The sequence below is a fragment of the Desmodus rotundus genome, chromosome 7, assembly GCF_022682495.2.
Source record: "Desmodus rotundus isolate HL8 chromosome 7, HLdesRot8A.1, whole genome shotgun sequence".
NCBI classification, from domain to species: domain Eukaryota; kingdom Metazoa; phylum Chordata; class Mammalia; order Chiroptera; family Phyllostomidae; genus Desmodus; species Desmodus rotundus.
Genome location: NC_071393.1, coordinates 13,722,283 through 13,738,569, shown reverse-complemented (window position 1 = coordinate 13,738,569; position 16,287 = coordinate 13,722,283). Strand labels below are relative to the sequence as shown.

Genomic DNA, 16,287 nt, shown 5'->3' with positions numbered 1-16,287 from the left:
TGCCAGTTTAACTGTGTTCCACAATTTTTGCTTTATGGTATGTTCATTATTCAATTCCAAGTATGTCCTAATTTCCCTAGTGATTGTCTTTTTAACACAAGGGTTATATAATAATATGGAATTTATTTTTTCAAATCCATGAAATTTTACAAAGCTCTTCATCAGTTTCTCATTTTGTTGCGTTATGGTCAGACACACAGTCTCCATATTATTGATCCTTGTATTTGAAGATTTCTGGTTAATGAAGTGTACCATAAGAAAGTAGAGGATGTAGATGTAGAGAAAATATTTGCAATGTTTAAAATGTATATATGTGAAATGACCTTATTTAAGCCTCAAAATTACTCCAGTATCCTCCAGTAAGTTACAATTAAGTAAGCTCCCGACTTTGTTCAAATTTCACTAGTTTTTCCACTAAACGTCCTTTTTTTTCTGTTCCAGATTCCCATACAGGATACCACTACGATTTTTGCTATAGCATCTCCTTAGCTTATTCTGGGAAGTTTCTTAAACTTTCTTTGTTTTTCATCTCCTTGATGACTTTAAGGTGTCCTTAAAGTTCAGGTATTTTGCAGAATGTTCCTCAATCTGGGCTTGGTGTTTTTCTCATGGTTAAACTTGGGTGATAAGTTTTTAGAATTCTACCACAGACGTGACAGATACTTCTCATAACTTTCCATCACGGATACATGGTATCAGTATTATTTAGCACTAGTTTCTCCACTATAAATGTCATTTTTTTTCACTCTCCATATTCTATTCTTTGGAAGGAAGTCACTAAATCCAGCCTACACTCAGAATAGGGCATGGAGTCTCGTGAAGGGGCGAGTATCTTTAAGCCACACAAATTACAGCGAGTACACAAATTATTTGGAATTCATTTGTAAGGAAGACATTTCTTCTACCTTTAAACTTAATTTTAAGAAATCAAAATTAAATAAAATTAAACACGGAGTACCTCCGTCGCACTGGCTACCTTTTGATGGCTCAGTAGTCATATATGGCAAATTGAACAGAGCAGATATAAAACATTTCCATCAGACAGCACTGACTTAAGTCATTATTTTTCTAACCCTTTTTTCTAAATATATTTTTTTCTATGACAAAAAACTCAAGAATCTGGAGGCTTTGCTAGAAACAAATGATTTATTCAAGAGTCTGAAAGTTTGTAAACTGGAAACTGGGCCTGATGAAGACAAGCCTGGACTTTTTGAAAGTAGGGTGGATGGTGATGAGGCACCAGAGACCTGGGCACAGCCATTTATTTCAACCCCAAGAAATCTTACCATTAAACCTCATCTTCCCTTGCATGCGTCCCCAGAAATGTTTTTCTCACGACTGCATGAAAGGATCCCATTTCCACCAGCAACAAAAGGAAAAACCTCATTGGGCTTTTATATGAAAACTCAGAGACATTTGTCTGGATAGACACCAGTCTAGAGAGAACCACTTAACTCCCCAGCCTCTGAGGCCGCTCAAAGACCAGGCACAGAGGGAGCCTACGCCTGTGTTCTATCCCTATGGTATTTCCTTCTTATGCCAAAACAACATAAAACACACAGACATAGAAAAACAAAATAATCATCTCTCTGGGAGAAAAGAATCAATAAAAAATAAAATAAAATTAAAACTCAAGAGCTTCTAGGCCTTGGAAGCTAAATTCACAAATATTTTTCTTCTCCACCGAGGTAAATTTAGAAGAGAGACTCACCACTGCCAACTTCTACCAAAGCCTGCAGACAAGAGATCAGAGGGGATGGGCAGGGCCTGACAGTCTGAATGCTTTCCACCTCTGCTGGCTGTTGTCAGGCGTCCATGGTCTCTCAGCTGCAGGAGTCCAGGGAGCCAGCAGTGTCCCACCTGGTAATTCTACTGGCCAGCTCAACGAACTGCGGGGCTAAAATAATACGAATACCTTTGCTCCCACCTTCTAAGTTGTTCTGGCTGGGCTAATAACCAAGTTAACAAAGACAGATTAACAGCTGGAAATCAAAGTGTTAATATATGTGCATGGGGAATCCACATAGGCAGGAAAACTTCAAAGACAATGAGGCAACATTAGGTATATAAGATATTTTTGGAAAAAGGAGAAAGGGGTTTTAGATTTCAGAAGTGCAAATGGACAATTTACAGGTAATTGAGGAAGGGTGGAATACACAGGCAGGAAAATCCTTGTTAGGCAACTCAGAGATGGGACTGTGGCATGGCGGGGGGTGGGGGGGGTGGGGGGGGTGTTATCTAGCTAACAGGCGCAGGCACCTGCCTGAAGTCCTCTTATTTACCATACTTAATTCAAATTAAGCTAAGACAAACATCCTAAGATCTCCTTCCTGAAGCAGGTTTCTCTGTCTGAATCTCTTGTGCCAGAAAGCAAGGAGGATCGATGCTTCTTTCTGAGTCTTAGGTTTTTTGATAAACAGCTTAAAATCATAAAAATCAATATCCCAAAAAGGCATCTTTGGGGTGGCGGAATTTTGGTCCCTTAGATGCTTCTAAAGACTGTTTAAACCTCAGAATCACCTAGGACATTGTTATACATACAGATTCTGGAGCTGCATTGTCATACCAGGAAGCTCAAATTTCTAGGAGAGGGGCCCTGGAATCTAAATGTCTGCTGTTTGCCCATTGGGTTCTTTTTTTAAAAAAAAGATTTTATTTATTTAATTTTTAGAGAGAGCGGAAGGGAGGGAGAGAGGGAAAGAAACAGCGAAGTGTGGTTTGATGTTTCTCACACGCCCCCTACCGGGGAATCTGGCCCACAACCCAGGCATGTGCCCTAACTGGTGACCCTTTGGCTCACAGGCCAGCGCTCAATCCAGTAAGCCATTGGATTCTTAAACGAGAGTACCTTGGGAAGCACTGATCTCTCGGGTATGACTGAAATATTTCTGTACCTATTCTTCCAAGGGAAACCTGAGGGTGGATTGAGGGTCAGGAATTTTGGGTGGTTTTTTTTTTTTCATTTATTTGACATTTACACTGAGCATCTCCTTTGGGACAAGTGCAGTGTTGGGTGACACAATCGAACAATTCAGTCTGGAGCTTGAGCTGGGAGCTTCCCCCTTCCCCTCTAAGTTTTCAGGACCCCCACCTCTTTTTCTGGGGCTTCTGAATGACCTACAATGTTTATGGAGGCTGGGTGTGTGAGCAAAGCCCAGAGATCTAGAAGCAAATGCCTCAATGAGGACTGAATCACCTGCACTGCGCTTTTTAAGCATCAGTGAACCTAGGGGCTCACCATGGGTCTTATGAAAGTAAAGATTCTGGTTCAGTAGTTCTGGGCAGGGCCTGACAGTCTGAATGTACCCAACAAGCTCCTGAGTGACACGGAGGCCACTTGGCCACAGCCCAGATTTTGAGCAGCAGGTACTAGGGAGCTTTTGAAAAGTAGTGATGTCCTGGTTGATTCTGTTGATCCTCCTCTAAACCAACAGAAGCAGTATCTCCAAGGGTGGGACCCAGGATTCCGTGTTATTAAAGCTCCCAGGTATTTCTAATAAACAGCTGGGTGGTGAAACCACTGTTTCAGTTGGTGACGGCTCCTGCTCAGCATTTACCGAGTAAAGTAGCCTGTGCGAACGAGGCCCCCTCCGTCACTCCCTGCTGTGGCCTTGATTGTGTCCCTCAAAATTCATATGTTGTAGTTCTAACCCCCCAGTACCTCCGGATATAATGATATTTAGCGATAAGACCTTTAAAGAGGTAAGTTAAAAGGAAAACGAGGTCGTTTGGATGGACCCTAATCTAATCTGACTGGCGTCCTTATAAGAGGAAATTTGGACATGCAGAGACACCAGGGATGCTGACGCATAGAGGAAAAGACCATGTGAGGACCCAGTGACAATGCAGCCACCTGCAAGTCAAGGAGAAAGGCCTCAGGAGAGACAAAACCTGCCAACACCTTGGTTTCGAATTTCCAGCCTCCTGTACTATGAGAAAATAAATTTCATTTGCTTAAGCCATTCAGTCTGTAGTATTTTGTTATGGCAGCGCTAGCAAACTGATACTCCCTTGAAAAGAAGCCAGTAGAGAGGGCTGACCTCAGTGACAGGGAGGGGCTGTTGTTCTTTCCTAAAAAGAAAAGGCCGAAGTGAGAGATAACAAACATTAATTAGAGATTTAAAAAAAAATAAAGCATACTATTTGGGGCACATGGATTCAGGCAGAAGCCCAAATCATATTTGATGAGGAGACAAAGGCGAGGGGGATTTATGAGAAAGGGAAGGGGACCAATCACATCAAAAGAAGGAAGGCATTTCTATTGGCGCAGAAAACATGACATAATGCCCCCAATTCTAAACAATATTTTTCATTGTCAGCCCAGTAGGCATTAGTCCGGTTGCCTTAATATTTGCTTTCTTGCTATCACGCACACAGTTCTTGGGACACGATGTTGCCTTAGGCCCAGTTCCAAGGTTATTTTGTCCAGTTAACACTCTAGACGTTTGAGGCATAAGATGTGCAAGGCAGCCCCTCTGGGAAGGCAGCTCCGCCTCCATTTTAAAGTGGCTCCATTTATATGACTGTTTATACTGTGCAGGTGATAGCTGAATGCCCAAGTGACCCCTGGCCACAAGCAAATACCCATCCACCCTGATTTTCCAGGAAGCGGTCTGCTTCTGCTTCTCCTTTGCACTATCTCCTGAGACCATGACTGGTAGGAGCCCCCATTCAACTGACTTCCAGGCCCCCAATTCTTTTCCTTTCCCTGCTAGACTGTGAAGGACAGAACCCTAAAGACAGAGTTTCGTTTTCATATCATCCCAGAGGTGAAGAAAAATACCTGTGCTCTTTCCATCTACTATAGCCAAGAAAAGGAAGAAAAACAAACTTTAGCTGTATAGCAGTATGGTCTCAAAGCTAACTACCTGACATGCAGAAAGGCCTTAAAATGTTAAGTTATGGAGACGCAGAGGGCATAAGTTCAACCTGCTTGCAGACGCTGGGAAGGTTGCCATGAAGGACAAGATGCCATCTGCAGACTGGGTTGAGAGAAGAAAAACTTAGAAGGAATTTGGGGCTTTAGCCAATAAAAGAATATGAGTAGCAAAGGGGTAGGAAGGGGGTGTGTGTTATTTCTCAGTTTTCTCTCTCTCCAGGAGCCTCCACATAATGAGTCTTGAGCATGGGAATTCCCTGGAGTCAGGGAGAGGAATGTTGGCCCTGACTTCATCAAAACCAATCACGTGGAGGCTGCCTTTTCACCAGCTAACATCAGAGTGCTTCTGGGCAGCACGCTGGGCTCAGGGAATTACCTGTTCCCACCCTCCCACCCGTGGTCAGCCCCAAGGCCAAAGGAGCCCCAGCAGAGCTGTGATCAAGGAGGCAGCTCCTTGACCTCAACATCATCTCTGAGACTCAAGGTCATGATATGTGGTCAGACTGATGACCTACCAACAGGACTGGGCACCTCGGTCCATCTAAGAATGTTATACCCAGGAGTAAATCAAGCCCTGAGGATGGAGGGGCTGGCACCCCGTTACAGGCAGACTGAAGCTGCAAGGAAAGTGGACCCTACTTTATGATGTGGCCTAGGGAGGTACACCTGTTCAGGAGGGCACTGATCAAGCCAGCCTTTGTCCCTTCCTCCAATTCCAAGGCCATCAAGGCTCTCCCATTGTTCTCACAAACGTTTTCCTCTTCCCCTCGCCCTGGGAAAGCTTTATTACAAGAGATTTGAGCTTTTGTAAATCAGTGAGTGGCAGTGCCTCTAGCTTCCTGCTGCTTCTGCTCTCAGCTTTGATTATCACTGCAGTTACAACTCACAAAAAGGATGATTTCCCAGCTTAAATGCCAGCAGAGGGAAGAGAGGAACTAAAATACAAGGGAACAAGACACACTGAAAAAAAATCCAACAACTGCCCTGGCAGATGTGGCTCAGTGGATTGAACACTGACCTGTGAACTGAAACGTCACTGGTTCATGCAAGAGGCAACCAATCGATGTTTCTCTTGCACATCGATGTTTCTCTCCCTATCTCCCTCTCCTCCCCTCTACCTAAAAATAAATAAATAAGCCCTGGCTGCATTGAGTGCCGGCCTGCGAACGGAGAGGTCGCCAGTTCCATTCCCAGTCAGGGCACATGCCTGGCTTGTGGGTCAGGTCCCCAGTTGGGGGCGTGCGAGAACCAACGGATGGATGTTTCTCTAGCACATTGTTGTTTCTCTCCCTCCCATTCCCTCTCTCTAAAAATAAATATAACCTTTAAAAATAAATGAATAAAATCTATTTAAAAATCCATTAATTTATATCATCGACTTTGCAAAGCAGGGAGATACTAATTTCCAGGACACTCCCAGATGACAAATTATGGTGGCTGCTCATGTTCGCCCCAGCTCCATCAGACACAAGAAAGAGTCCCTCGCTCAGTGAGCAAGAAGGTTTCATAGGCGATAGCAGTGATATGTCAATCAGACTTGATCTGTCCTGATCCATTTTGGTCCTTTTATGGGATTCAGTGGAAGCCTTTCTCTGCCCCTCAACTAAAACGCTGGAGGAGCTGAGCCAGGAGAAAGGAGGCGAGTGGGGATCTTCACATAGGACTAAAATGAAGAACACAGGGATCTATCTTGTCAAAGGAAGATATGTTAAATAGTCTGTGGGCTGGAAGAAAGCTATGCAGGCGCTCAGGGCCGCACGTGTGAAGGGCATGCAGAGGTCTGACAGACCCCGGCCTACTTGGCACTTGTGCGTTTCATAGAGTTACTGGTGGAAAACGAGTTCTTGCAGTGTCTAGAGGAAAAGAATTTCCCGAGACTCGCATGGGGTGATGAGGCTCTGTGGTAGACTTTATGGGGGATATAAAGTTAAGGGGGTTCTCCTCCTGGCTTCCCAATGTCCCATCTCCATCTGTCTCGCCATGGAAAAAGTCCAATCTTGTCTTCAGTAAGGCCGACACAGAAGCCAGTGTCCAGAGTTAGTTTCTGCTCCATATTAACGTGCAGTCCAGTCCGGCATCCGGCTAGATGAGTGTGTGTTTCCAGCTGCAGACCATTGCTGTGCTGCTGTATTCGGGCTCCCTCCTGAAGCCTGCGTGTGGAGTCCCCAAGGCCATGGCCCCATGGCTGCTAAGGGCACATGGCTATGGAGAGAGGATGTGTGAGTGCACCGTGCAAGTGCAGGTCACCTGGGTGAGAGAGCGAAGTTAGTTCTTTCGAAGCCCACATCATCTTCTACGGGACCCCGCGGCTGCTAGAGCCACATGGTCACACGCTCCTGGGCAAGAGAGAATGAGGGGGTTAGGGGGAGAGAGGGACACAGAGAGAGAGAGAGAGAGAGAGAGAGAGAGAGAGAGAGAGAGAGAGAGAGAGTCTTTGTTTCCTGGGATTATATTAGTTTGCATTTGGAATGGACCAGGTGCCTTTCAAAAGAACCAGTCAAATTCCCAGGCTTTCATAGGCTTTGGATGGGTCCACACTCCCTAGTTAGATTGACAGGTCTCTATAGTCCAGCAGCTCCCCCTCTCCACAATGAGCATGTGCCTCTTATAATGACTGCAGAATCTAGTTGTATAGCCCTGTTATTATTATTTATTAATAGTAGTAATAGTAACGTGGGTTCCTAATACTGATCCAGACTCTGGGTCCAGTCAGCAGTTCTGGCTGGCATCAGGAAATAGTTCAGATCTCCCCCAACTCATTCTCCTAAAACCATTTGACTTTTCCTTTGTGCCTTGACCTCAGGCATCCTTTCAGTCTCAGTTCTGCCTCTGGATAATGCCCTGAGCATGTTGCATTGGATTGCGTTCTGGCTGTTTTCCATCCAGGTTCTTCCCTTTGACATGCATCTCCCCCAGCTGCTCTGAATTCAACCTGCCTGCCTGCTATGTAGATCACTGGACTCCAGGGTAAATTGTTAATAGTAAGCAACCTACTGTGTGTGCCATACTCTCCTGGCTTGCTTTGTAATGAGGTCCACGCACATAGGGACTTCATCTACATGACCCCGTGCGCTAGCAGTTACCACCTCCCCGGGTGCCTTGTATGGCCATCCTCACGGATGACATCTCTGACTAAACACAAGTTTTCAAAAGTCCATTGCCTTAACACTATGCCTTTGAATATTTCAATGGAAAAGCCTAAATTGTAGTAAAGAATTGTGCCTGATTTCTCAAATGAGGTCTCCAGACCAAATAAAGCCTCAACTGCAGAATACCGTTTTATTTTTTTTTTCTTTTTGAAGATTTTATTTATTTCCAGACAGAGGGGAAGGGAAGGAGAAAGAGAGGGAGAGAAACATCAGTGTGTGGTTGCCTCTCCCATACCCCCCACTGGGGACCCACCTGCAGCCCAGGCTTGAAGCAAGACGCAACATTAGCTTTTTTCTTCCCACTTGCATCTGGTGGCTAATAATCACTACTAACGCTAATAATAAGGTGCCATCCTGACACAGGGCACGCTGACAGGTGCTTTACGTAAGTGAACTCCATAGGTGAATCTCACAACATAATGGGGTGTTATCTCCATTTTGTGGCTGAGGAACCGACGCTGAGATTGTGTGATGTTTTGCCTATGCCCTTCCTCCCCAAGGAACTGCCCATTTTGTATAATTTTTTTCCCTAAATTCCAGAGTTGCTGGTTCCCATTCTGGAAACTAGTCCTTGTAACTTGGGTCTAAGATGGGGAAGTTGAGACAGAGTGCATGTCGGGAAAAAGAAGGCATCTTTTCCCGATCCTCCTTTGTTTGGGCTCACCATCAGTTATAGAGATTGCTGCATTTTCTATTTTCTTAGAAATGGCAAGTGTGCCAACAAGCTGGCAGGCCCATTTCTGGTTCTTTCTCATGGCATATCAGGTAGGGGCCTGGAAGGTGGAAGAGGGTAACGGCTATGGGAAGAGAATGGAGAAGGGCCAGTTGCTATACTTGGCAAGACAGGAAGCTGCTGACACTCGGCAGAGACAGCAGCACACACCCAAGTGGCTGGCACTGAGTGAGGCGGTTAAAGGAGAAAGAGGACTGGCTCGCTCTTCCTCGGAGAAGCATGCAAACAGAGTCTGCCCCTGGGCCTGGGCACATGGCCCTCTCCCCAGCTGCTTTTCTGAGACCACTCGTGAGGGAGCTGAGACCGCCTAGGGTCAGTGTGTAGTGGCAGGGAGGCATGGAGCTTCTTCCTTGCTGGGTAGCTAACTGCCCACTGACCACAGAACCCAACCACACAGTATGCCATCTCCTTTTCATTTGGATGTATTGTCCCTTCGGGTGGCCCCTCCACACTAACTCCCATAGGTGAACTCGCATTCATCTATGTCCACTTAAGTGCCCTCTGGGACATGGTATGTGGTTGTTCACTCTTGGGGCCCAAAATTCAGGGATTCTCACTGGCTCAGAGTTGGCTCACCACCTCGATAGAGGCAGATCACCTGGGGAGTCATCCTCACACTGTTCCAACCTAGCCTCCACAAAAGGATGTTGTGTGTTTAACATGGGACACATACACTAAACAAACGTTAAGATGCTTATATAACTTTAGGATTTTGCTGAAAGGAATGTAGACGATTTCATTGGCCCTGAGTAGTTGAATTCAAGAAGGGGCTGGACCAGTGGGATGACAGCAATGGATTGGTGAGGGTGAGGCTCTGGCTCACTGGCAGGGTAGATGTCCCCTGGGGCCTGACTTGTGCACAGGGAAGCCCTGTCCTGGAGCAGCCAAAGGCCAGGGATGGAGGCTCTGGCTGCCAATGGGGAGGAGTGTTCAAGTCCAGGGCCTGGGTGAATTAGCAGTGAGGACCCCTGAGAACTTTTACTTCGATGGCGCTCACTACAGGCCACTTAGTACGTTCCAGGCCCTGCAGATGCAACTCGAGTGCGCTGACTGAATAGTCACAGATAAGTGAGGAGAGAACAGATGCACCAGAAAGAACCAAACAGGAAATGATAAATGGCGACGTGAACTCCTGGGACCGAGACTCACCCAGCATAGAGTGTCAGCATCACGGATGCTCATGCCTCATTTGATCAGTAACTGAAGATACTAAGGTTTAAGCTGGAAAATCAGGATAACATGTCATAGAGGACAACAGGTAGTTAACAGCGAGGTCCCCTTTATTTTTCTTTACAACCGTTCAAGCAACAGTTAACTCCCACATCCACCTCCCAAGCCCGAATCCCCCTCTAAACATTCAGATTCCTATTTCTAACTTTATAGAACACACTCTCCCCAAAACCATCAACTCCCCATGTCAACATTTCCCCCCCTAAACTGAGTAGCTGTCTCAAACTGTGGCTGCTGTGTTTCCTTAACATGCACTTATGCCTGGGCTTCAGTTCCCAGATGCCCAGAATAAAGCCTATGATATGTGCAGCCAGCTAGACAGACATGTAACAGGGACACAGAATGGGATTTGGGTCATAGAAGGTCCTATCACCACAGTGAGGACAGGGACTAGCACTGAACCAGACCATGTCGGGGCGCCCCAACTCCTGCAGCAACTGCCTCAGCGTGGTGTGCACCTGGGCAAGCCTGCCCAGGTGGAGGGTGCCAGTGAGCTCCTCGTAACTTTCCAGGGGGGCAGCATACAGCACGTGGTTCAGCTTGCTCAGCCCGATAGTGTGGCGCAGCAGCTCCTCCAGGACACTCATAGAGATGGGGTTTTCACAGAAGCTGAAGGTGGTGAGCTCAGAGCAGAGGCTCAGAGCAGGCAAAATGTCAGTGATCTCAGGATCCATGATCCCACACTCATCCAAGTCCAGGTCCTGGAGGGTGGCAGAGGCTCTCTCTATCAGAAGCTGGAGGGGCCCAGAACTCATATTGGTTAGGTTGAGCCCGCTGAAACTCAGGCCTTTCAGCTGACTGACGTTCAGGGTCTGGCACAGATATGCGAAGTCGTTTTCTGAAAGCGAACAGTTAGTGATGGACAAGGCCTCCAATGGGGTCTGCAGGCACCTGGGGAGAGACAGAGCAGTTAGTTCTGGAGGATGGAGCTGGTGGGCAGAGAGAGGTGGAGATGACCCAGCCTTAAGGGCAAAGGGTCCTGTATCACCAAAACCTAAAGTTTTCCAGGTGAGTCAACCTCCGAGATGCTGCAAGGTGAAAAGCATCGAAGCGGTGCAAAGTAGAGTCCTTTTTCCATCACTTATTTGCTGTGTGACTGAATCAAGTGAATGAAACCTCACACACTCTTTGCTCTAGGTCAAGTAGAATATATAACACCCCCCCACCCCCAGGTATAGTGAGCAGGAATGGGGGTAAAAAGATGGGAGGTGCCCAGAACGGAGCCTGACCCAATGTCTCAAGCAGGAGGGAGTCAATATGTTTTAGTATTGGGAGACATGGTCCGAGATGCATTCAACTTAGCTTCCTTCCAACCACAGCCTGGGCCCATCACCCTCACCTCTGAGCCCAATGAGGTTACTGGCAGATGTGCAGAAAGGGGGCTGCCAGCCTGCAGGGACTAATTTATGTCACTGCATCACCCACAAACCATCTATCCCCTTTTACAATTCCTTACTCCAGAACCCCGAATTTCCCACGTATTCCCTTAGCTGGAGCCTAAAAGAATCCTTGGCAGGCAATTCAAGGCAGGATCAAAGTGAGAAGCTCCTATCGACAAACTGCTTAACACCTGAAACCTCACCTCTGATGGGCCTTCCCTTCATCACTGCCATCCTCACTTAGCACTTTTCCAACATCTTCACTTAGCCATCACTTCCTAAGGAAAGAATTCCCAAAGCTACCCTCACCTGGCCTGATGGAGCCGCCGTCACAGAGATGCCTAGCAAGGACAATCTGCAGGGGGACGGAGCAGTGAACAAGATCCTGACTGTGCAGACCATCTAGTGACTCAGGCACCCTGGCACGCTGACAGCAGGCACATGGGAAATACCGTTACTGTTGACTAAGATGAAAAGGGGTTGGTCTGGTCTGCAGAGAAGCCCTGCCATCTCTCACCTGAGCACCTGGTGCAGGCGGCCCTCAAGGAAGGAGAGCGCATCTAGACAGAGCTCCTGGAGGTGGTGCAAGCTGAGGAACTGAGACGTGAGCTGGCGAACACACTGCTGCTCCTGCGACGGAGTGGTGTGAGAAGACATCAGGATGTGGGAGAGAAAGAACCGGCGCAGATTGCCCATCTGGCTCAGTTGAGGAACGAATTTCTTCAGGGTGGACGGCTTCCAGGTACAATTTACTTCCAAATCCTGGACAGAGTCGAGCTGCACCATCTTAAGAATATTAATGTTTTGCATCGACACTGCAAAAATCTTCAGCTTCTTACAGCAAAGGTGCAGCAAACCTCTCCCCTGACTGACTTTCTTAATGAGGTAGCTGAGGGACTCATCAGGGGCACCTTCCTTGAGACTAAGGTCTATGAACACCTCCACAGGGGCCAAGGGCGGTTTGGACCCCACCCTTGAACTGTCCACTTTTTGCCTCTTCCCCATGGGCTGGGCCTCGGTCTCCATCAGTGAGCACGCAGCAGCCCTGGTTCCAGACCACACGGTCCAGAACTCCTGATGAGCATCCTTCTGTAAATTCAGCACCTGCAGCTTCCATCTCCTGTACAGAAAACAGGAGACAAACAGAGCTCCAGCAAGATAACAGAGAGTAAGACCATGACCGTGAATCAAGGAACCTGGGCATCTGGACCAGATACCTGACTGCATTTTTACTCCATACGCAAGGTATTAGCTGCTCCTTGCACTACTGAGATCCTTCCTGCTCTCCATTTCTGATACCTTTAAGTGCACTTTTCTTTGGTCACCTCTGCATCTTAGTCAGCCCTATATGACCAGAAGCCTTTTTCCAGAATGATCCCAGCAATGGTTCCCAGGCCTCCCTGAGCATTCTCACTGATGCCATCTGAAGCCTCTGGCTCCTCCTTTGGCACTGCCCTCTCCCTGATCCCCACTGTATCTGCACAGATCCCCGGGGCCCTACTGGGCTATGAATGCCCCTCACCTGGGGCGAACCTCCTGGGCAAGCAGGGCATCGAGTCCATCAAGCACAGCCTGGAAGGTTTCTTGCTGAGGCTGCTGATCCTTCATCAGGGCCCCCAGAGGGAGGCAGGGGAAGGGCCAAGACTGCACCATCATCTTCACGATCTTATCGTGCTTCCCAGCAAAGGCCGCCATGAACAGAGGTGGGAAGATCTCTGCAGGCAGCAATTCCACAGCACTCATGGCCAAGGCCTCATCCTTCAGCAGACTCTGACACGCCAGCTCCAGGAGTCTGCGTGGGGTCGGGAGGCTCATCCTGATGAATCTGCTCTGAAACAGATCCTGGGGAGACATCCAGAGAGCAAAGCTGAGCATGAGCAACCCCACTGACCCTCCACTCTTCAGAGGAACCAGCTGAGGGCCAAAGGCACTGCTCCGACAATAGTCAGGGGGTCGGTCCTCTGTTTACCCAGATTCCACTTTCTGCTTGGGGGCCAAAAGCCACAGCTCTGCCTTTGCCAGTGGCAAGGCAAACATCTCGCCAGGCACTGAGGAGGGGCAAGATGACCACCAGCCCCCTCCCACACCTACCCACTGGCTGTGTTTAATTCTGCAGTGCAGTGAGCACTGAGACGCCTGAGAGCTGATCCCAGCCTGAGAGCTGATCCCACCCTTTGTGGGGAGAAAAGTTTCCTATCTTCACTCAGAAACTGACAACAACTGCAATAAGGAGCAGCACGGGGCCCAGCACGGTCTCTTTCTAGGCTCCAACAGACCATCCACATGGGGAAGATGAAGGAACACCCACTCGATGGGTACCGTTATATCATTTAAAACATTTTAAATGAGAAACTGCAAAAGCAGCATAACAGTATTATATAGCACATGAGAGCTGGAGAGGAGAAAAACAAACATTAATTCCGAGAGACATTTTACTGTCTGAATGTCAGAATTGCCACTTTGTTCGTGGGAACGAAGTGCTCACCTGCAGAACGAAGCCCCCACTTCAAAAGAGACTATGGAACCTTTTCTAAGCTCTTAGGTTTTTTGTTTTTATTTTAATTAGCTAATAAAATTACAAAACCATAAATGATTTGAACTATTAACTATGGTTACAAACTAAAGAGTTTAAATATGATCAGAAATTTCCAATGAATTGGATGCATTTTTTAAACAATCTGCTCGGTTAAGAAATACAGGTATCACTCCCGCACTTCCCCAAACTTCATGTTAGGTCACTTTGCTTTTATGAAAGACCTACCCTAGTACCTGTTTTCACTAACCAAAGGAAATCCAAAGAGGATTTGCCATTTCAGCTTATGAAAGGTTTCGTGGGAATGTTCTACTTTCAGGTAACAGGGGAAACCTGCATTGTAAACATCTACAAAACGGCACGCACCGGAACAAGTCGTCAAGATATGTTTGAGATTAAGGCAAAACTGCCTTTCCAGGCAGAAGCCAAGCCTGCTCCTTTGTCAGGACAAAAAGGACAATTCTCTGTGCGATCTTGGCCTGCAGGTCCTTGGAGACCACCTGAAGCTCCTGATTGACCAGAGCAGGCATGCTGCGCCCTCTGCTCAGACCTCGGCAGTGACCCTCACAGGCTAGCCTCTGGTCCCTCCTCGGGCTCCTCAGAAGCTATTACGGCCCTTTCTTGCCATGCCTTCCTTTTGAGTTCCCAGCTGAAACTTCAACTTCTAACTGAAAGCAAAAGAGATCCTTATTACTGGATCTCTACCCAGTTAGCCCTGGTTGGGTTTTTCACTCTTCACATGACTAACTGAATCATATGTCCATTTGTGAAAGGAAAAGAAAAAGAAAATTCAACCAACCTGTAAGTACACTCGGGAGCGTTTGGGCCACATGACTATTCCCAAATGTTCGAGTTCAGATGCTTTAGGCAGACTGTGGTATCATCCCAAAAGAAAAGGAAATCAAAAACAAAATTTATATAAATATATAAGTGAGCAAATAATATAGTACAATTACTATTTAATACACTGTGATTTTACATGTCAAGAATTAAAGTATTTTGTGTCTTTGTAAAAAGCTGTGAATAATAGTTCAAACGTGACTTGTGTTTTTTCTGGTCACAGAACTCCCGCTACAGAGCGAGAATCTTTTCCACGCCCTGGTGAGCTGTCACACCGCTTTCTAAGTTTGGACAGGCTTCCAAGGTTTCATCCTTCCTGCGTTCTGTGTCAGGACCTCTCTGAGAGAGTTCCTTTAGTGGGAAGATGCTTTTCCCTGCATTGCTTCCTCTGGGACACTGTCATCCTTTCTGTCACAACCCTATTCTTCATTTACACTTCTCTGGGAGCTTGGAACTGTGAGCTTGAAGCTGGATTCTTAATCATGACGACGAGTAAAAATAACTCCTTGTGTTTGGTAGAATTTAAGGAATTATCAAAGCATTTCACTTCCCTAGTCTCGTTATTTCTCCCAAGACATAAAATGTCAGCAGGGCACTTAAACTGATACTCCCTTTCCTGTGCAGTATCCGGGGCCTGAGTGAGTGAGTCACCTGCACCCGTATCCCAAGAGCAGGCAACGGGAAGGCGACACCAGAACAAGGCCCTGGCTCCTCGTCTAGGGCTCCAATGGTCATGACTTACGCAGCCTGACAGGAGTGCGCCAGAGAAGTCACCAGAGAGTGAGGACATCCCGCTCTATGGGTGGCAGCAGCAGACAAGGTCAGGGACACGGGCAGAGGCCTTCATTTAGGCAGCAATCACCCACCACAGTCTTGGGGCTCAGCGAGTCTATGGACCCTACCAGGTCTTTCTGGGTGGGGGCAGGGATAGTGTGATATTCCCAGGGAGAAATTCGGGAAGATCCCCAAGTAAGCAAATTTGTGGATGGGATGTCACCTGCAAGCTCTGGGAAGCAGATGCGCATGGAGGCCCTTCCCACATGTGAGGCAGAGGATAAGAAGGGGGAGGGACCACAGGAGGCATAGCTCCAGGGGTCTCATCCATGACCTGGGCTCTGTTCTGTCCTGCTCATCCTCCTCACTCTCTGCACATGTGAAATATACTAAGGAGGGGACCTTCTGGCAGCCCAGGGCTGACCGTTCTCTCTCTCTTTGCCCCCTACTACCCTGGAATCATGACCTTGACCTCTCCTCTCAGGGTCCTGGGTCCAGTCTGTCCTGACATAGCCACTCTCTGTGCCTGATACTCCCAATGCATGAGGTCAACCACTATCCAGCCCCATTCTCCAGCTCCCAGGCCTCCCTGAATTCCTCAGGCTGCAGCCAGAGAACAAGCTGTACACTATTGTTACTTTCTTTCAAGGAGCACCCCTTACCTCACTGGCCCCAGCTCCCAGGGAAGTGAGACCAGAACCTACTTGATACCAAACACCAGTCAAGTCTGCTCCTTCACCCCAAGTGGAGTTGGCGAATGTAACCGTGGC

The 16,287-nt window shown here is 47.4% G+C and overlaps 1 protein-coding gene and 3 gene segments (V, D, J or C); 3 read left to right on the top strand and 1 right to left on the bottom strand.

Annotated features, from left to right (window-relative positions):
* The window catches only part of LOC128781375 (immunoglobulin lambda variable 5-39-like), a 591,472-nt gene that overhangs the window by 282,911 nt on the left and 292,274 nt on the right, over window positions 1-16,287 (top strand).
* LOC112310504 (immunoglobulin lambda variable 5-45-like) overlaps window positions 1-16,287 on the top strand; it is a 715,836-nt gene that overhangs the window by 411,222 nt on the left and 288,327 nt on the right.
* LOC139441033 (probable non-functional immunoglobulin lambda variable 11-55) overlaps window positions 1-16,287 on the top strand; it is a 511,832-nt gene that overhangs the window by 221,998 nt on the left and 273,547 nt on the right.
* PRAME (PRAME nuclear receptor transcriptional regulator) lies at window positions 10,306-14,735 on the bottom strand. The gene is made up of 4 exons (XM_024566644.3): window positions 14,703-14,735; window positions 12,893-13,212; window positions 11,888-12,490; window positions 10,306-10,882 (listed from the first exon to the last, which is right to left on the bottom strand). Exons 1-4 carry the CDS (start codon window positions 14,733-14,735, stop codon window positions 10,306-10,308), a joined length of 1,533 nt encoding a protein of 510 aa, XP_024422412.3.